The 22,583-nt window shown below is 27.7% G+C and overlaps 1 protein-coding gene and 1 non-coding gene across 2 annotated transcripts; both read right to left on the minus strand.

Annotated features, from left to right (window-relative positions):
* Window positions 1-11,977: 11,977 nt before the first annotated feature.
* Window positions 11,978-16,351, minus strand: LOC115714892 (kelch repeat-containing protein At3g27220). Its single transcript, XM_061113109.1, has 8 exons — window positions 16,299-16,351; window positions 16,023-16,225; window positions 14,714-14,902; window positions 13,945-14,174; window positions 13,459-13,629; window positions 13,203-13,308; window positions 12,895-13,101; window positions 11,978-12,358 (listed from the first exon to the last, which is right to left on the minus strand). Exons 2-8 carry the CDS (start codon window positions 16,188-16,190, stop codon window positions 12,188-12,190), a joined length of 1,242 nt encoding a protein of 413 aa, XP_060969092.1. The 5' UTR covers window positions 16,191-16,225; window positions 16,299-16,351; the 3' UTR covers window positions 11,978-12,187.
* On the minus strand, window positions 16,278-16,359 carry TRNAS-CGA (transfer RNA serine (anticodon CGA)). Its single transcript has one exon. It is a non-coding gene; the product is annotated as a tRNA-Ser (tRNA).
* Between the last annotated feature and the right edge of the window lie 6,224 nt (window positions 16,360-22,583).

The raw sequence follows: 22,583 nt of genomic DNA on the forward strand, positions 1-22,583 counted from the left end.
TTATTTATTATTATTGGTGATATATTTTTATAAATTTTATATTAATATATATTTTAGAAAAATTATACTATGTAATTTAATTATTGGGAATTTTTAATTTAATTTTTTATAATTATCTTATTTAGGATATCATGCCAACATTTAAAAAAATTTAACATATTAAGAGTTTAAACTTTATTTTTAAAATGTTAAATTTTTTTTAAACATCTTAAAATTTTATTATTATGGTTTGAATTAAATAGTTTGTTTGTTAATGTTTTATGAGCAATTTAAGTGGGTCCATTAGTGCCTTATGGCACTCATTGTCTCCACACAAAAACCTCGGTACCTTCGAAACTCTCTATTCTTTATTTGTTAGTATTTTCGTTTAATCAACCTACTTTTTTTTTAAGAGAAATCAATACATTTAAAATAATTAAGTAATAATATTACACAAATAGTGGAGTATTTTATTTTATTAATAAAAAAAATTATTAAAAAGTATTATTGGTATCCATACTTTGCTCCCTCCTCAATATTATATTCATACGATCGGTGCTAATAATTTTTAGAGAATATCACTAACTATTGTGGAATGCCACTTATAAAAGTGTTAAACACCACTAACAATATCCATTAATAAAAATTTATTATCTATCCTAAAGACATAAAAAAAATACCTCAAAAAAAACTACATAAATAATCTTTATTAACCATTGCAATCACTCAGAAAAATAAATAACAATTTAAAAGTATAGCTAAAATTTCTACCCATAAACGATCAATCATAACACGAGAATTTTTGACAATTATGTAGAGCTCAATATTCATAAAACGTCTAATAAAAATTAAGCCTAAAAATTAAAACATAAAGACTAAAGAAAAATTTTACACTCCTCAATAATAGAGTTAAAAAAGACTCGTGTTGTTCTATTTATTTTACTTTAATAATGTTTATAAAAACTGTTAATACATTAATGTTGAGTTTACATATTATTATAATTTTATTACTTAAGAAGTCATTCTTCATTATTTTCATTTTTAATTGAAAATTAAAAAAACATTTTCTCTTCATTATATTTTTTGGAATATTCTTATTTGACAATATTCATTCATTATATGCTTGCATTATTATATTACAAGTATCACAATTCACATATATAATTTGTTACATAGTACTTATTAACGTGTAGACATATAATAATGATATGACATGTAATTATGTTATGTGATATTTTAATGAATATATAATATAATATTATTCATTGATGAAATTATTATTATATAATTTGTAAACATATATTACCAAAAATAATGAATTGAAATAAAACTTTATAATATTTTATATTATAAGTTGATTATTATCTGATGAATCTGACTTAATTTCTGTGGTGAGAATTGGGTGTAGATTGAAATTTGTTGTCTAAAATTATATTTTATTTCTTGTCTCCTCCACTAAATAAAAGATTAATATAATTAATAATTAACAAAATAAAATAATATATCCTATAATACTCATCTAAAACTTCAAATAATTTTTTTTTCTTCTTGTGTAATAACTTTATTAAATGTATAATAAAGTTAGCAAATAAAAAATAATAATCACATTTTGATCCCTAGACCTAGGTACGATAAAGAAGAGTACATAATATAAAATTACAAATAAATAAATAAATATTGGAAAATTTTAAGAGGTGGATTGATGTATTCACATCCAAAATTTTTCAATCTAATTATTTTTATGGTCGCGTTATAATTATTTAAGACATTTTGTAAAATTTAATTTTAAAGATTGACTGTTTAAATATTATTTTCTGTATTGTAGATTATTTTAATTTTTCAAAAATTTATAAAATAGTTTAAATAATTACAATATATGCGACTTTAAAAAAACAAATAACTTTTTTTGTTGTCGGAAGGTGATGTATCGGTACATATTTTTTCAAGAGTGTAAATTTCTATAAGAAAAACATTGAGAGACGAATATAAAAAATTACTAACTACTTATACGATATATTGGTATGAGAAATGCTAAAGGGCACCACTGGTGCCTAGCACCCTCCTACGTGTCAATATCGCTATTGGTGCAATTAAGTATCGGGTCCCATATAGTTTAATATAATAATTTTTATAGAGTATCGCTAGCCAATTGCAAGTCGACACATTTAAAAGGTGCTAGGCACCACTGGTGCCCAATAGCAATGCTCTATTGGTATGTCCAATAACAATACTCTTCCCATCAATATTTATTTATTTTTATTTTTTATAATTTAAAAAATAGAAAGAAATTGGAGGAGTGTTATAATTTGAAAGAAGAGTTAATTAATTAATTAATTAAAGATTAGAGTAGGACAAAGAAATAATAGTTTAGAATATATGTGTGGTTGGGTTGGTCAGTCTTACAAAATATCTTCTTTACTTGTTTTTCTACCAACTCTATAAAGACTACCAAGATGAAATTATGAAACCACACCCACAACCCCATCACATTCCACACGTGCCTCCATTTCCTATCATTTCTCTCTCCCCCAAACTCTTTTTTCTTCTTTCCAATTTTACCCTCCTCAATTACAAGCTCAACATTATTAATTTTGGGTCTACTCACTCACAAACTAACACGTCACTCATTCTTATTTTTTTATTGACTAATTAAAATTTTTATAATTTTACTAATTCCGTGAATATTTATGTATTAAAGTATACTCTTCCAAATTTAATCAAATTTTGACATATATAATTTCATTTCCCCGCAATTTTGATTCATATTAGACTTTCCTTACCAAAATTTAACAAAAGTCCTTAAATCTAATAATCTCAATAATTTAGAGAAAACTTTTAATAGCCAGAATAGTTCATAAAGCATGATTTGGTACATGTCAAAATTCAAGAAACATAAATTCTAATTAGCTTTTTTTAAAAAAAAAATTAATTGAAGCGTTTATATGGTAGAATTTAGGATTCGATCCCAAGGGTCCCCTACACACACCCTCTTAAATTCCCCTATGACCACTTGAGCTAACCTCAAGTGGTTCTAACACGTCCTCATTACTCGTTTCATTTCTTGGATCATAAATTTAATATCATAATGTATCTTTTACTAATTGCCTAGTATTAAGTATAATTTGTATTAAGTACTAATGATGTCTAACACTAATTATACTTAATATTTTGTAAATAATTAGAGAAATTATGAAAGTCTTGTATGATGTCAAATTATATTTTTAGTGAGTTAGATACTCCTCTGCTTTAAAATCTATTGTAATGACTGAATGTTTGAATCAATGAATGATCTACTTTTTTATTCAAAAAATAAATTAAAAAATTATGTGGGATCCTATATAATTACATAGTGATATATACTCTATTTTTAGGTGGTGTTAGAAAAATACTAAATAACACTAATAATGCCTAACATTATTTAATATGTCATATTTTAATTGGTGTAATTAAGTATTGAATTCTACATGACCAAGAATGGAGGCAAACTTGAACATTAGCAAGGCCAAAAAGAAAAGGGGGCCAAACTATAAATTTTGAAAGAAATAAGAAAAATACAAAAAGAAAAAATAAAGTTATTTTTGTTTTTCTAAAATTTTGAGGAAGCCATAATTAACCACATTTTACACAAAGGTGGCTCCGTTCATCAATGTAATAACATTTATAAAATATCACTAAAAATTCATTTAATAAACTATTAACATCACCTACTACTAATTCTTCAACAAATATATATGTTATAAAATTTTAAACAATCATATATTCATGTAAGATTATTTGTTAAGGCAAAAAGTATTTGTAATCTTCTAACAAAGTTCCAAAAACAAAATTCATTGTGACTTTATTCATACTCAAGAAATCTCTTATTGTTTGATATATGATATTGTTGTTGTTGTTGTTGTTACACATGAGATGTTTAGTTCAAATAATAAGGAAGAATTGTTGTCCATTCATTTTTAATGTGGGCAAGAAAGAAGAAGATATATGATTGAGAAAGAAAGTTATATTAGATAGAGAAAATGGCACATGTCATCCTATAATAAATTATAGACTACAAAACCAACTTTATTTATTTATTTATTATTATTATTATTATGTAAATAAATTAAATTAAATTAAAAAGAACTATATATATATATATAATATATTTGAGGGATATATCATGTGAAACTCGAATTGATGGGCTTGTTGACTCTTTTTGATCGTGACCAAGTTTTGAACACCATCAAAAAAAAAAAAAAAATACTAAAATTAATTAACAAGCCAATGTTTAAATCAATATCAATAGATTTTATATATTTATTTGAGAAATTTAAAATAATTAATTATACATAAATTCATGTATTTATTTATCTTTTAAACTACCTAATTATTTATTATTATTTAAAAAATTCAAAAAACCAATAAAATATTTATTATAATTATAATATGCATAGTTAAATTATAATTTATTTATGTTTTGATAAACAAAATGATACCCTACTATGAAATTCCTATAATTTTATTTTTTGAGAAATAATTTGCTATTATAAATTAACTGTGTACTCCGTTTACAATTACAAATAAAATGGGGGAGAGAAAATAAAAAATTCCTATAATTTATCAATGTTCATGATTTTTTTTAATACAATAGTGTGATTAAGGAAAATCTTGTAATTTTTGTTAAATTTACATGCACAACAATTTAGATTAACAAGTAATAAAAAAATAATTTAATTTTAAAAAAGAATTAATACTAGGGATACACTTTTTTTTTCATGGGGGTGTGGCTCGCGGGAACCCGCCCCTAATAGGGCGAGGATTTCCAGTTGAAATAGAAAACAAACGGGGATGGAAATTATTTTTTGTCCTTAAATATTAAACGGGACAGGGACAGGATGATACAAAATATTTTATTTTATATTTTTAATAATATTTTATAATTTATAGTTTATGTTTGTATTTTTTTAATATATTAGTATTATTTTTATAAATTTTAAATTATGTTTTGGATAAGATTGTTATCATAATAATTAGTTTATTGAATAATAATTAATGTGTAGTATTTTAATTTTTATGTAACTTAATATTTTTATATATTTGAATTTTCATTATAAACTTTATTGTTTTTTTTTTGTATTAGGGGGTTTCTTGTTCTGTTTCTTCTCCCATTGGGGGATTTTTTGCCCCGGAATAAGCGGGATGGGGATCAAAATCCTTGACGGGGATAGAGACGATGGAGCACTCTCACTCTGCCAATTTCTCGCTCCGTGTGCATCCCTAGTTAATACTATTTTGAATCTAATCTTTTGCAAAAATTATACTGACAAAATAGACTATGTATTTTTTAAAATTATATAAATAAGTTTTTGAGTTAAATTTTGGATAATTTTTATAATATAATCAACTTGAAGATAATTCTTAACACGAATAAATACAATAAATGTAATAAATTTTTTAATAACACCTCTAGATTAAAAGTTTTATTTTAACTAAAATTTAATTTAGAGTACTATTTTAAAAAATATTAAATTTAATTTATCATTTATTAAAATATAAAGTGTAATTAATAACTTTTAAAAAATAAAAAAAAAAAATAGTAAAAGAAAAGAGAATGAAGGGTATTTTGGGTAGAAGAATAAATATTTGTCGTATTAATGGATGTTAGAAAAAGGAATGGCGGGGCATGTGTGTGGGACCCACTTTAACAGTATCTAATGACGTGGCGCCACATTCATCGACATTCAGATTCATCCATACCAAACACCACACAATAAAATAATTAATTAAATTTATTATTTTAAATTAAATAATTTTACAGCCATGGCATGCTCGACACGTGGCGCAACCACAGCGATTGCGGACCCGGCTTCCGATGACACTCCCACACATCTCTGACACGCGTTCGTATCGGCGCGTGGAAGCGTGCTCAAGCTCCTTGCACACACACATGATTGGCGTGATTGAAACGACTTCTGGTGGGGTCGTTTTGGTGGCATTTGCTTTCTATTTTAAGCTAACACCAATTTTCCTTCAAAATAATTAAAATATTTATGATGTGATTTATTAATTTTTTTTTTTAGGAGTATTAATTACAATTTTTTATAATAATTTTTTAGTTAATTTTTACATTTGAAATTATATGTTTTTTCATTTTTAGTTAATTTTTTTTTAAATTTTTGTATAATAGTATTTATTATAATTATAGTATCATCTCTATTAATTTTTAAAAAATTATGAATAATTTATAGTACTGAAAATAGAGTTTTTAATATTTTAATTTTTACGTATATTTAAAAAACTTCAAACATATTTTTAACACTGTAAACTATTCAAAATCTTTCTAAAAATTACAGAGTTGATGTTGTAAATACAAAAAATACCATTATGATTGTTTTTTTCAAAAATAAATATTTCAACATGTGTTTTCGTTACAAAGATTAATAATAACACTCCTCTTATTTTTTATCCCAAATTCACTAATTTTTTATTAAAAATAAAAAAAATCACTAAATAAAAGAAAATAAAAAAAGTTGTGGGGGTTTTTTTGGTTAAAATAATTAATGTGAAGTAATTATGAATAAGTAAAAAGAAAATGAGAGAAATGGGAGCCACAAGATCTCTTAGTCTTATTGCATTAAATTATTTTTTGTGCGGCAATGGTTGAAACACAACATAATACCTATGCCTATATTTATCTTATGACCATTCTCTCAATGTTTGTGTATTGCCAATAATTAACATTTTTTTATAATAATTAATTATTATAAATTAAAATATTTATGATTCAATAATTAATTCTTATATTAATAGTGGTACCTTATCCTATAGTATTATTAGATATCGCTAATACTTTTTAGTATTTTATATAAATAAAAATAAAATTTTTATAGTGAGATACTATTTGTGTTCCTATTATGAGCATCTTTATTTTTTGTTAATCCAATTATTTTATATGATAGAGTACTCTATAATTTACATTACTAAAAATAATCTAAATATTCAGTTATAATCATGTTCTCTTGTGCAATTAATTATTTTAAACTCAATTTTTTAGTATTATGATTATTTTCAATTTTTTAAAAATTTGTAAAATATATAATTAAATAAAAAAGTTTAGAATATACTTTTCTAAATATTAAAATAGAGACTCTTCTACTAATTATGTATTGTTATATTTTAAAAAAAAAAAAAAATTGAAAAGAGTACATGTACGTATATAGTTAATGTTTTCACTGGCTAAATTAATGACTATGGGATATAAAGATGTTTATTACTGAGATAATATCTTATAATTGGTTTTTTATAATTTGTATTAAAATAAAATAAGTGAGATTTGATATTCAATTGTACTAATAGTTATATTACACCTTACAATAGAGCTAGACATTATGGGTGCTCTTTAATTAGCATAGAACGAGCATTGATATTGGGTACCACTGATGCCCAACACCTTTTATAGATAATGTTTTACGATTGGTTAGTAAAAGTTATTTTCTTAAGTTATATGAAACTTGATACTTAATTATACCAATAACGGTATGACACCTAGGATGATATTAGACACCAATAGTACCTTTTAGCATTTTTCTTAATAGTATAGTTAGTTTTGATTGCAATTATTACCCTAACCAAACCTCTTACATACTGCCACTAAAAAATAAAACAGGAACGATTGGGTTGAATTGCGGACTAGGTCACTCTCTTTAAGACATTCGCAATACTACCCACGAACACTATTTCATTGTAGCAAATCGTCGAATACACCCTCAAAATAGAAATCGCAGATGGAAGTTTTGGTAGTAAAAATTGAGTTTTCTTTTTCTCGGTATGAAAAAGTGTGTTTCTCCCCGTAAATTTAATCGCATGATATAGACCAGTGGAACCTTTTAGCATTTTTCTTAGTAGTATAGTTAGTTTTGATTACAATTACCGAATCAAAAATAAAACAGGAACGATATTACCGAATGAAATTTTTGGGTTAAGTCTGAACTAGGTTGCTCTCTTTAAAACGTTCGTAGCACTGCCCAGGAACACCATTGCACTATAGCGAACTGTTGAATACACCCTTAAAATAGATATTGTAGATGGAAAAACTAAGTTTTTTTTTTTTTCTCGATATGAAAAGATGTGTTTCTCCTATTAATTCAATCGCATTATATAGACTAATAAAATGAAAAATTATAATAGGAAGAAGAACCAACCAACCAGCTCGGCTCGGCTCGGACAGCATGTATGTATGGTGGGTCAAGTATGTGTGTCCTCACATTTTCACACAAAACTTGATATCCCTTGGGACTCTATCCCAAGTCCCAAAATTATACCTTGTATACTTTTATAAGCAATGACTCATATCTCACGTGAGACTCGTTTTATTACACACTTAGAATACTTTTATTTTGTCAAAAATTCATAAACTTTGTAAAAAATTCCAACACTATTTATTACTATTTAATATTGATTTGTGTGGACAATAAATATATATATTTATATTTATATAATAAGCTCTTAAATAGGGGTGTTCGCGGTGCGAGTGATGCGGTTTTTAACTATTTTTTCAAATAAACTCGCACATGCAGTTTTTCTAATTTTCCAAACCGCACCCGCACCGCAAAAAATGATGTGGTGCGATTTCTGCGGTTTGAACTATTACAATTTTTTTTTTTTTTTTGAAATCATCATAAAATAATTAAACTATCATTAATATAATTATTCCAAAACACTTAAGAAAATACAACATATTTGAGACTAATAAAAGTTATAACAACAACAATAAGTCAATAATCTTTTTAAAGTTTCACTTAAATTCCAATAACAATATAGATTTACAACTAACAAACTTTCAGCAATAGATTAAAAATAAAACAAACACAAACTTTCAACTCCAAATTTCAATACACATGTATGGGCTTGGGTTTGTTGCTAAGAAGAGAGAATTTGTGAAGAGTTATGGATTTTGCCTTAAGATTTATGAGTTTGGGTTGGGCTCATATGTATGGGCTTAATTAAATAAATATAAAAATTAAAATTTTAAAACATGCGGTGCGGTACGGCATGAATCGCGATTTAATAATTCAAATTCGCAAATCGCACCGCACCGCGCGGTTTGGGAAAAATTCAAACCGCAACCGCACCGCGAAGAATTTCAAACCGTATTTTTTTTGCAGTGCGGACAGTTTGAGCGGTTTGATGTACACCCCTACCCTAAACACTATAAGTTAAGCTAGTATCTTTTTTTACTATATACAAAAACTAATTATTTTTTGAATTGAAGATCCAAATCGGTGTACAATCAAGTTGTCTTTAGGGTATGGCGATTGGGTTGCCCCTCGGCCTCAACCCAATAGCCCTCTCCATCTCTTTTTATTTTAAGTTTTTTTTTTTTTTATTTAAATATTAGCCCATAAAACCCACACAAACTTTTTGATAAAAAATTATTTGAATTACATTTTATTTTGTACTAAAAAAATACACTTTATTTACCAAATAAAATACTTATTTTTAAATTTACCAAATAAAATATAATGAGCTAAACATTCGAAGATCATAAATGATATTATTACGAAGAAAAATAGTGTCTTAACAGGAAAAAAAATGGTGTAAATGATTATTAATTTATTGTGACAATTTTATTAACCACTCCTAAAAAAACCACATAATAAATTTGTGTACAACATTCTATAATTATTGTTAATCAAAATTTGATGATGACATAAACATTATTATTGCCACAATGTTTTGTTTCTAAAGCAAACTTACACTAATAAAAGCCAATATTTATTATTAATTAACCAAGATAAAATCATAACACCCTCTAATAAAAAGTAATCATATATTTTCTCAACTTAAATAATTAGATTAATTGGTAATAAGTTTAAGGGTGATTCTATAATGCACACCCTTAAAATGGATGTACTGATGCACCCTTAACTTGTTTCGGCATCTAGAAGAATTTTTTAGTCTAATTTTTTTTCATATTCATGTATGTTATATCTATTTAAGATATCATACAAAATTTTGAAAAATTCGGAATAATTTACAATATAGAAAACAATGTTCAAACAGTCTATTTTACACGCGTATAAAATAAAATAGTCACGCGTGCAACACGCTGTTTGAACGTAGTTTTCGGCATGTTTAACTTTTCCGAATTTCTTAAAATTTTGCAGGATGTCTTAAATAACTATAACGTACATGACTATGAGAAAAAATTTGACCAAAAAATTATTTCGGATGCTAAAACAAATAGGGTGCATCAATATACCCATTTTAAGGGGTGCATTGTAGAATTTTTCTAAGTTTAATGAGAACAATTCAAAATATAATTATTTATTTATTATTAAAATGTGGATAAATAATAATTGGTGTATTTACAATGCACCCCTTTTAAAGGGGATATATTGATGCATCATTCACTTGTTTTGGCATACAAAACAAAATTTTAGTCTATATTTTTTTTAATATTAGTGCACATTATAATTATTTAAGATATTCTACAAAATTTTAAAAAAATTCAAACTAATTTACAATATAGAAAGTTATGTTCAAACAGTCTATTTTACAAGCGTATAAAATAAATTAGTCACACGTGTAACACACTATTTGAACTATGTTTTCAGCGTGTTAAATTTTTCTAAATTTCTTAAAATTTTACAGAATATGTTAAATAATTATAATATATATAACCATGAGAAAAATTGACTAAAATATTATTTTGAGTATCAAAATAAACAAAGGTGAATCGGTTCATCCTTTTAAAGGGTTGTATGGTTGAATTTTTCAATAATAATACATAATTAATAATGATAAGAAAAGTAAGTTAGCTGAGGAGAGGGGGTTGCTTACAATAATAAGTACAAAAACAAATAAGGCCATTTTTACATACTCCAAATCCACTTGGCTCTAATTTTGAACATTCTTCATTACAACTCTCATCACCACATTTTGTCAACTTCACCACCTTTTGACACGTGTGCTCTGGTATCCTCACCATTCCTTCACTCAAAAATCCCAACAATTCAACTGCACATACAAACATACCATATTCTAATTCCATCATCATCAAAATAACATTCAACAACAATAATAAATTCATAATAATTATATTACTACTTGGATTAATCTTATAAAACATGTTAAGACCATTTGGATTTCAACAATGTATAATTTTATTCATAAATCTTCTTCAAACATTCCTAACAACTAGCTTATATCTAAGATTGTCTCTATTTTTATCGGACCTAAAACAAAATAAAATTCAAATAAGTCTTTGAACCGTTTCTCTAACAATAATTTTTCTAAAGTACTAAGATTAGTGTTAAAAAAAATTAAGAAAAAGAAATTGGGAGACCTCTTGGGTTAAGGGGCCTTGGACTACTGCCCGGTCGCCCTACTCTGAAAACGATCCAGCTTATAATAAAGAGAGAGAGAGAGTAATAACCTGAAAAAAGAAGCAAGAGCAATAGATGGGAGGAAATCTTCATGGTTTTTAGTATCCCTTTGTAATAAACTTGGCCTTAGGATAAAATCACCTAACTACTTCAAAAATTGGCAAAATGTTATTGTTATTGCCTAGTCATATAACAAGACAAGCCTAACATTCTTAAAGCTGAGCTATATATAATATAATAGAATAGAATTTCTATTGGAATGGACCAAAAGGATGGCAAGGAATAAAAATGTAAAATGTATTTCTTAAGATAATTATAATAATTAATTAATTAATTACACCTCTTCTCTACTTACTTAGTAATTAAGATTTCACCATATATAGTCACTTTTGTGTGTTAATAAGCTTTTTGGCACAATCAAATTCCTTGCTTGGCTCATACTTTTCAATACTTATGTGTTAAATTGTTATAAACTCATTGCTATATATCCCTAAAAAATAAGAAATAAAATTTATTTAAACAAGTTGTCTAATCCATTTAAGGACAGTACATACTAATAAAGACCAGAGTCAGTAAAAAAGTAACAATCTTAAAAGAAGCTTGTGCAGTAGTATAGGCAAATTAAGACTAAATGAACAAAGAGAATTGTATCATCTATATATACCATTATACATTCACCAAAACAAATATATGATTAGTAATGTGTTTTAACTATGAGAATTGGGTAAAAATATTTGCTTTACCTTCAATTGAATTCCTAACTCATAAAAGAATATAACAAATGTCAAGAAAAATCACTAAGAGGCTCTTTTGACTTGAGAAGAAAATATTGGGAAGAAAAATCATGAGTTCAATTTTAATTTGGTTCTCCATACTTCTCCGATCACCTTCTTCGGTCCAGGATCCTCCGGTCCCTTGTCTCGTTGTCCTGATGTGAAATACAACCAACCATCCCAGAACCCGACTAGGGTGGTTTTTACTCGGAATGGAAGTTTTCCAATCACTGACCACTCCTGTAATAAACATAGAAAGGATTACACATCAAATCAAACTTAAGGTTGCATTTGGTTGAAAGGAATAAAACCACAGGAATAAAATGGAATGAAATTTATATTTTCTTCCATTTCAAAATGAATAGCCATTCTACCAAAATAGCAGAAAAGACATTCTGATACTTTAAAATGCAAACTAAACAAATGAATAGAATAAAAATTGATTCAATTTCATTCCATTTCGTTACCTCTAACCAAACACAACCTAACATTCTAGTACTATTACTACGAATCGCTTCTCATAGAAATTAACAAATCCAAATTGTTACTAACAAAAGTTATGTTCTTGACAGGGGTTCCACCATGTTTTTAAGATAACTTCTATCTAAAAATATCGTTCGACGTGAAAAGAAGATGAATCTGAAAAGTTACAAACGCGAAGAAGACACTGCCAAGCGAAATTCTATAATGTGTGAAGCGATTACACTGTGACCCTATGCATGGTTCTGTAAGATAAGTAAGTAAAGATTTTGTAATAGATAAAATGAGAGTATTACCAGCTTATTCAAGTTAAATTGGAAAATTTCTCCAACCAAAATCATCTTTTTGGTTAAAGGGTGCTTATCGCTTGTGCCTCCGAGAAGGACAATAGAATTGTTGACAATCACCCAAGCAAATTCGATATGGGAATCTGGTTTCGGCATTGGGGGTAGTTCTTTCCACTTCATCTCATCATCCAACATATAAACATCATTATATACAACCTGCATTAACACTAACAGTTCAGTAAATAAATGAATGAATGAAAATTTCCTATCAAATGACAATAGTTACAACGATAAAAAAGGTGCACAAACTTCGTTACCTCATTCCTTCGAGAACACTTGAAAATAGGCGATCCGGGTTTTGCCATAAAGTCACCTTCCTGACCACCAATTACATAAAGTCGATCATTAACTACAACGCAAGCCCTACAAAAGAAAAAAAAGTATAATTCAGACGGCATTTCTTTAGTTGTTGTAATAATTTATGTGTCCATGAAAAGCATTTCAATTCTTCATTTCTGTGTAAGGAAACCATTTTCAAAAGAAATTTCATCTGTGCATTGCATTCAGACAAACCTATGAGGTCCTCCACGAGGAATAGGTATTTCGGGCCTCCATTCGGTTTCTAACGCTTTACCATCCTTCACAGCAAGACTCCAGTGCTCCAGTGCAGGGGTATGTCGGTTTTCCTTGCTACCTCCCATCACATGGAGTCTACCTCTCCATAGTTGGGTTGCAGGTGCATACCTGAAAAGTAAACAATATAAACCATTCATATAAGGGAGAACGAACTTAGTCGGTTTACAATAATTTACAGAGACTAATAAACTCCAATACCCAGATCACAAAATCAACAAAGGCATATAACTGCATGAATACAACTATAATTAACCATCCCTGCCCCGAAAAAAGATAATGAAGCTTTTCGGTTAGGAATGACTTTGCTTTTCAGTTTCTGTTGCTTGATGATACTAACATTAAAACAAGAACCAATAATAAGTTTTAGCAATAGAATACGAATACATGTCCCAATATCAACGTAGTCGTGATTAAAGTACATACCTAGGAACTGGTAAAGGTGGCATGTCGTTCCACTTCTTTGTCTTGGTATCGAGCACAAATGTACGAGCTGTGGGCCCTCTGCATTGCGGTCCATATTGTCCCGTCACGACATAAATGTATCCCCCATCTGTTACCATTCCCAGATGTGAATGTGCCATCTCTTTTGGCATATCAAACCTTCCTCCCCATGTGTTGTCAGAATAATTGTAAATATCGACATGAGAATGCACCTGTAGATTGTCAACCAACGAAAAAAGAAGAGAAGATTAGGATCCATGACTGTTTGTAATGATAGAATAAGAAAATAAACAATCTTTTCCGAAATAAACACAAACAAGCAAACATCAACAAATATCTTCCACTTCAAAATATGAAAACTCTAGCCTAACAACATTATACAAGTCTCAAATGCATACATTCATATGTACCAGCATCCATAGCGAAAGAATCAATGTAGCATAAGCATATTGTTCTAGCATAAATCAGTATGAAACCATCGAATTGCATTTATTAGGACGTATTGCCCCTTGAATCTAGTCATGAACATGTAATATCCTGTATTAGTAGAATCATTTAGTTCAAATGTAAGTATCCATTTGTTAAATTTCAATAGCAAGTATTTGCTTTATATAATGTATTGGAGTTATTTATAGCTGATTGTGAGATATTGTTTTGTTTGTCTATATCGTTTTCTAAACATCATAGAGCTTTTGAAGACAGAAGAGCAGCATAAAAGTTAAAAATTGAAGGAGCAAGACAAAGTTCTCACAAGATCGATGGTTCCATATCCGGCAAACACAAAAAGAAGGTTTTTTATTTGTATTGCAGCGCCATCAAGACGAGGTACAGGTGCAGGAGCCATCTTTTCCCATTGTAATTCTGGTGCAGGCAGATCCGCATAAGTTGCTGAAAGAATTCTCCCGGAAACAGTTTCATTCTTATATCTGATAGTTTTTTCCTGTGAGCAACAGGAATATCAGTCATTAGTTATGATAAACAAAATGAAATAAGGACTCAATGATGGATTCATAAGACACCAATGGCATTAGTTAACTAACAAACAATGAATAAGGTTTCATAATTCAATCTAAGTGAAGAACTGTGCCATCAAACTCTATAATGTAGTTCAAAAATACACTCTTTTCCCCTCATTTGATCGGGATCAATTGAAACCGCTCCATTACAGGACCATATATTGTCCAAATTATAATATTTTGTCATAACTGTTTCTATTTTAGATTTTGTTGAACGCTCCTGGTTATTCTCTAATGAAGGTTAGTTCGTTCGGATCAAGGAGATTGCTAATGAAGTTTTGTGAGCTGATCAACAAGGAGTTCATACTCATCTTCGAAAGTTCGAAGAAATCAACCGAGTAGGTTATTCAATTCGAAGTTACTATAGTTGTAATCTTAATCCTAGTTACCGTTTTCAAATGTTATCTTTTGCATACATTCAAACTCATATTGTTGATATACTTAATCTATCAATTTAATAGATGCTTCTTTCTGATTTGATCTAAAGTTTATAAAGCTTGTTAGTTTGAATTGTTCTAAATGACACAATTAACATTTGAGTAGCTAAACCACTTTCAAATTGAAAGATCATTAAAACTTAGATCCAAACATAAAATCCTAAACAAAAATAGCTATAACATCAACTCATTCCATTACATTTACAACCAAAATACAACAAATCAAATCCAATCAAAGCTCTCAATTTACTCAAGTGAATCATTATCCAACGAATTCACACAAACCAAACAAGACCCAGTTGAGAATCAAAGTGAATTCTTCAGAAATTGCAAACTTGTTACTGTTCCAAATAACACAATGAACATCTTGAGTAGCTAACCCACTTTCAATCTAAAGATCATTAAACCCTAGATCCAAACATAAAATCATAAACTAAAAATACAATCCAATTAAAGTTCTATACTTTAAGCTTAAACCATACTCAGTGAATCATTACCCAAGTGAATCATTACCCAACGAATTCACACAAACCAAACAAAACCCAATTAAGAATCACCAAAAGAAAGAACAATGAGAGTAAAGAAGAAGAAAAAAGATAGGTGTTACCTTTGGGGGCAATACAATGGTGGTTTGGGGTTTATCTTGAGAAGTCCATTGAGAGGAAAAACGAGGTGAAGAAGCCCAGAAAATGTCGGCAAGGAAAGCAAAGGCCAAAAGGGCTACACATATGAGGAGTAACCTCGTTGATGTGTGCTTTCCGGTGACCCTAACCATCTCAGATATCAATCAATGAATGAATTCTCAATTTTCTGAAAATGAAGAAAGGAAAAGATCCAATCAAAAAATAAAAAATGAAAAAAGCGTCGACAGCAGGATTCGAACCTGCGCAGGCAAAGCCCAACAGATTTCGAGTCTGTCTCCTTAACCACTCGGACATATCGACAATTGTCTATTAGCTATCAATTTATAGATTATAAACAGATAAAATAGTTCATTGGATCACATTTACTTAATTTTGACCCAACCCAAGTACCCAACCGATCTAATCTAATTATTTACTAGATATTTGGATATTAGATTTTATCATCCGATTCAATGGATGTATTAAATTAGATTGATTTTAACTATTGGATGCATTAACTGGTTTTCTATTAGATTGGATTGGATCCATCCAATGCATTTTAGCTACTATTTTAAAAAATATATTTATAATTTAAGACCTAATAATCCAGCATACATAATAAATATTAGTTTAATCCAATATAATTCTCATGATCTCATAATAAAACTGCTAAAAAATAAAACTTATTCAATACACGCTGATAATTTTATTAGTTTTTAGAAAGATAAGAATTCATATTTTAGATCTAAAATTTCTTTCTTTGATCTCATGTGTGGATGTGCACAATAAGAATAAAATCAATTAATATATTTTTTAAATAAAATATATTAAATATATAAATATAATTAGATGACCATTAGATAATAATTGGATCGACTCGGTTCGATTCTCTATTGGATCGTATGTGCCATCCAACAACCGATCCGAAAAATCTCACCCTAGTAATCTCAAAAAATCATGAAATTTTACATGGAGGAAGCTGAGACCGTTATCGATACTTTTCTATTGGTCACGATGAGAGAAAATATAGTTTCTAAGAACTAACTATCATTTTAATCAAAATAGTAAAAATCTCACATTTTTTATAGTGGTACCCCTTTGTGAAATGTGGCCCAGACCTATCTAGGAACATATTTTTTCGTACTAGTCACAATAAATTCGTACGACTAAGATGTGACTATGAAGATTGGTTACACATTAAATTTAATTAAAATGACACTCTAATTCAAATATAGAAAATGTTTTTCTTTTCAGGGTCAATTTCAACAAGTTTTTTTCTTACTCTTATACTCGTTAGTGTTCTCTTAAAATCTTACACATCTCGAAAAATTGTGAAATTTTACAAGGAGGAGCCCGAGACCAGTGACCATCACTTTTCTATTGGTCAAGTTGAGAGAAAATGTAGTTTTCAAGCACTAACAATCATTTTAATCGAAATAGTAAAAATCTTATATTTGTTTATAGTGGTACCCATTTATGAAATGTGGTCCGGACTCATTTGAAAATATTTTTCCACACTAGTTACAATAAATTTGTATTACTAAGACGTGAATATGAAGATTGGTTTTGCGTTAAATTTGGTTAAAATGGCCTCTAATTCAAATATTGAAAATGTTCTTTTTTTTTTCATGGTAAATTTCAACAAGTTTTTTCCTTACTCTTACACTCGTTAGCGTTCTCTTAAATTCTCACCATACGTATCTTGAAAAATCGTAAAATTTTACAAGGAGGGAGCTGAGACTGTTTTTCATCACTTTTCTATTGGTCACGTTGAGAGAAAATATAGTTTCTAAGCAGTAACAATCAGTTTAATCGAAATAGTGAAAATCTCATATTTTTCATAGTGATACCTCTTTGTGAAATGTGGCCGAGACCCATCTCATAATATTTTTCCGCGCTAGTCATAATGAATTTGTACTACTAAGACGTGATCATGAATATTGATTCCACGTTAGATTAATTTGGTGAGAAAGGCTTTTAATTAAAATATTGAAAATAGTCTTCTTTTTAGAGTATATTTCAACAAGTTTTTTCTATACTCTTACACTCGTTAGTGTTTTCTTAAAATCTCACCCTACACATCTCAAAAAATCGTGAAATTTTATAGGGAGGAAGCTGAGACCGTTTTCCATCACTTTTCTTTGGTCACGTAGAGAGAAAATGTAGTTTCCTAGCACTGACTATCATTTTAATCGAAAATAGTAAAAATCTCACATTTTTGATAGTGGTACCCCTTTGTGAAATGTGGTCCAGACCCATCTCAGAATATTTTTACACATTATTCACAATGAATTCGTACTACTAAGACATGACTATGAATATTGATTTCGCATTAAATTTGATTAAAATGACACCCTAGTTCAAATATTGAAAATGTTCTTTTTTTTAGAGTGAAAAGTTTTTCCTTACTCTTATACTCGTTAGTGTTCTTTTAAAATCTCACCCTACACATCTCGACAAATTGTGAAATTTAATAGGGAGGAAGCCAAGACAATTGTCCATCACTTTTCTATTGGTCACGTTGAGAGAAAATATAGATTTCAAGCACTAATAATTATTTTAATCGAATAGTAAAAATCTCACATTTCTGATAGTACGTGGTACCCCATTGTGAAATATGGCCCTGACCCTTCTCGAATATTTTTTCCTACTAGTCTCAATGAATTCATACTAATAAGACGTGAATATATTTATATATATATATAGATTTCACGTTAAATTTGAATAGAATGACCCCTTATTCAAAAATTATAAATGTTCTTTTTTTGAAGAATTTTTTTTTTTTTACTCTTGCACTCGTTATTGTTCTCTTAAAATCTTACCCTACACATCTTGAAAAATCGTGTAATTTCACAAGGAGGAAGCCAAGACTGTTGTCCATCACTTTTTTATTGGTCACTTTGAGAGAATGTTTTCAAGCACTAATAATTATTTTAATCGTAATTGTGAAAATGTCACTTTTTTTTATAGTAGTACCCATTTGTAAAATGTAGCCCGAACCCATCTCAAAATATTTTTTCCCACTAGTTAGAATGAATTCATACTACTAAGTCTTGAATATGAGGATTAGTTTTGTGTTAAATTTGGTTAAAATAGCCCCTTAATCCAAAAATATCACGTGTTCAACTTTTTAAGGTAAATTTCAACACATTTTTTCTTACTCTTACATTCGTTAGTGTTCTTTGAAAATCTCACCAGAGGCATCTCGACAAATTGTGAAATTTAACAAGGAGGAAGCCAAGACCGTTGTCTATCACTTTTCTATTATTCACGTTGAGAGAAAATGTTGTTTTCAAGCAAATAATCATTTTAATCGAAAATTGTGAAAAACTCACTTTTTTTGATAGTGGTACCCCTTTGTGAAATGTGGCACGAATCCATCTCAAAATATTTTTTTCTAAGTCGTGAATATGAAGATTTATTTCGTGTTAAATTTGGTTAAAATAGCTCCTTAATTCAAAAATTGAACATGGTCTTATTTTTAGGGTAAATTTTAACAAGTTTTTTCCTCACTCTTACACTCGTTAGTGTTTTTTTTAAAATCTCACCCTACACATTCAACAAATCATAAAATTTTACAGGAGGAAGCCAAGACCATTGTCCATTAATTTTCTATTGGTCACGTTGAGAGAAAATATAGTTTCAAAAAATAAAATCATTTTAAATGAAATAGTAAAATCTTTAACGTATAAGAAAAACAGTCTTTTTGCAACTAAATTTTTTTAACATTATTTTAGATACTATATAAACTATTGGGTAATTCTACAATGCACCCCCTTAAAAGGGATGTACTGATACACCCTTGACTTGTTTTGGCATCCAGAAAAATTTTTAATCTATTTTTTTTTCATATTCATGTACGTTATAACTATTTAAGATAACCTACAAAATTTTGATAAATTTCGAATAATTTATAATATAATATACAATGTTCAAACAGTCTATTTTACACGCGTATAAAATAAAATAGTCATGTGTGCAATACACTGCTTGAACTTAGTTTTCAGCGTGTTAAAATTTTCCAAATTTCTTAAAATTTTGCAGGATGTCTTAAATAACTATAACGTACATGACCATAAGAAAAAATTTGACTAAAAAATTATTTCGGGTGCTAAAACAGATAAGGGTGCATCAATGTATCTATTTTAAGAAAGTGCATTGTAGAATTTTCCTAAACTATTTATAATTTTTAAAAAATTTATAAGTGATCCTAAATAATTACAACGTACACGATCATGATAAAAAATTAAACTAAAAAGTTTTATTAGATACCGAAACAGATAAAAATGTGTTCCAAAATAGCTTTTTTAACGGTCCTAAATAATAATAATAATCGGTTAAGTAATATTCCTTATTATCTCATTTATATCAATATTTACACATATAATTATTAAAATATTATATATAAATATATTTTGTAAGGAACATGAATATCTTTTTTTTTTTTTTCCTTATGTATATATATTACTTAATTATTACGTATGTATTCTACAAAATTACAAATTTTATGTTAGTGATTTTTTTCTTCAGATAAATAAAAAAATAAATGATATTATAATTATATAGATAAATTATTACAATAATTTGTTAGAAACAAAATAGTAAATCAACAATAAATTTAATTATATTTTTATAGTAGTACTAAGTATACCATGGCAAACCTAAAACTAATATTATATATGTAAATTTTAGTATATAGGACATGTGTCTTATTATTATTTTTTAATTAATTTACTTAAAAACTAGTATATATATAATATGAGTATTAATATAATGTTGACCAAAAGAACAAAAACAATCATACTTTTACTTTTACCATAACCAAACAATTAAATAATCATAATTATATATACAATCATAAACAATGATTTTATCATAATTACGTATATAATCATAATCGATTATATAATTATGATTAATTCATTGTTTGGTTATGGTAAGATCATATATAAATCATCTTTTGCTCATAATTAAATAAATAAAGCATGGTGACGAGGATGCAACTTAATATTTGAGAATGACTATATCCACATTTGATTTGGTAATTAAATAAAAAAAATAATTGACTGTAAAATATTTAATCTTTTAAGCTCGTTTTTTGGAAAAGTTAATTTTTTTTTTAAGTTTAAAATACTTAAACTTCAATTAAAAAAAAGTTTATAATAGTTAAAATACTTATGTTAAACTTAAATACAAAATAAATATTCTAATAGAGCATAAGTATTTGGTATTATAGTATTGTGTGACACTATTATATTTTTTAACATAATTTATAGTATTTATATTATGCAATTATATCCAATATCAATTCAATTTAATCAAATTATAAAAAATTAATATCCAATTACAATTAAATTGTATTATACTTAATTTAAATAATTAGATTGGATTGAATAGTGAATAATGTACGTTGTCAAGGCCGATTAAATTCAATTGCAAATAATATATATTAAAAATAAATATATTTCTTTATATATAAAAATATATATATTCTATTATTATTTATTAGTTTTTCCTACACTCTTCCACACTTAATTAGAGAAAATTTTAAAAACTATATCTTATTATTAGTTGTTGCGTTGAATATTTTGAAATATTTTAATCATTGTTTATTGTATTACTTTAAAATTAATTGAGTTGTATTAAAATTATAAAATTAATAATTTTATGTTATATTTTTGATAATATTTATTTTGTGTGTTATATTATATTTTGTATATGTTTTAGTTAATATTACTAATAACTTAAATATAACTTGAAATCCAATTTAAATACCAAACTAATTTAATTAGTAACTAAATTAGATTGAATTTTGAAGTTTAATTTAATTGTATTGGATTATAATTTTCAAAATCTAATTACTAATTATATTAAATTAGATGGGTATAAAAATATTGAATTGGATTTTAAAATTTGATTTGATTGAGTTGGATGAAGATTTTTAAAATCAAATTACTAATTAAATTAGATCGAATGAGAGTAAAAATGTTTGATTAGAAGTGATAATAAGAAAGGAACTATATGTAAGTGTGATTAAATACTTAATAGTTACTTTAAGAGTAATGTAACATCCCCGCTTCAAGCTTCCATTGGGTCCTTACACCCACGGAATGAATGGCTCTTATACATGAGTACGCCACTCTAGCTACTTCCTGGATTGATGACTGACCCTACAGACCAACACGAGTGTTTCCAGCGTGCTTTGTTCTCACTCGCACGCTTCCTGGAAAAATTTCCCAGGAGGTCACCCATCCTGAAATTGCCCCAGGTCAAGCACGCTTAACTGTGGAGTTCTTTCGAGATGGGTTACCGAAAAACAAGATGCACCTTGTTGATATAGGTAGTACCAATCAATCCATTTAAGCTCTCTTCAACTGTGTAGTCTCATACCTATACAGTCTTAGAATCATCCCACTTGACCTTCCCCAGGCGATGTGGGATTGCACAGCTTACCCGGTATTTCCCCTTACGGATCATGGGACTACTGACTGTCACAATTAATTTACTGTATAAATATTTAAGTTTAACTTTCGATTGCAGATAAA

This window comes from Cannabis sativa, chromosome 4 (assembly GCF_029168945.1).
Source record: "Cannabis sativa cultivar Pink pepper isolate KNU-18-1 chromosome 4, ASM2916894v1, whole genome shotgun sequence".
Lineage (NCBI taxonomy): Eukaryota > Viridiplantae > Streptophyta > Magnoliopsida > Rosales > Cannabaceae > Cannabis > Cannabis sativa.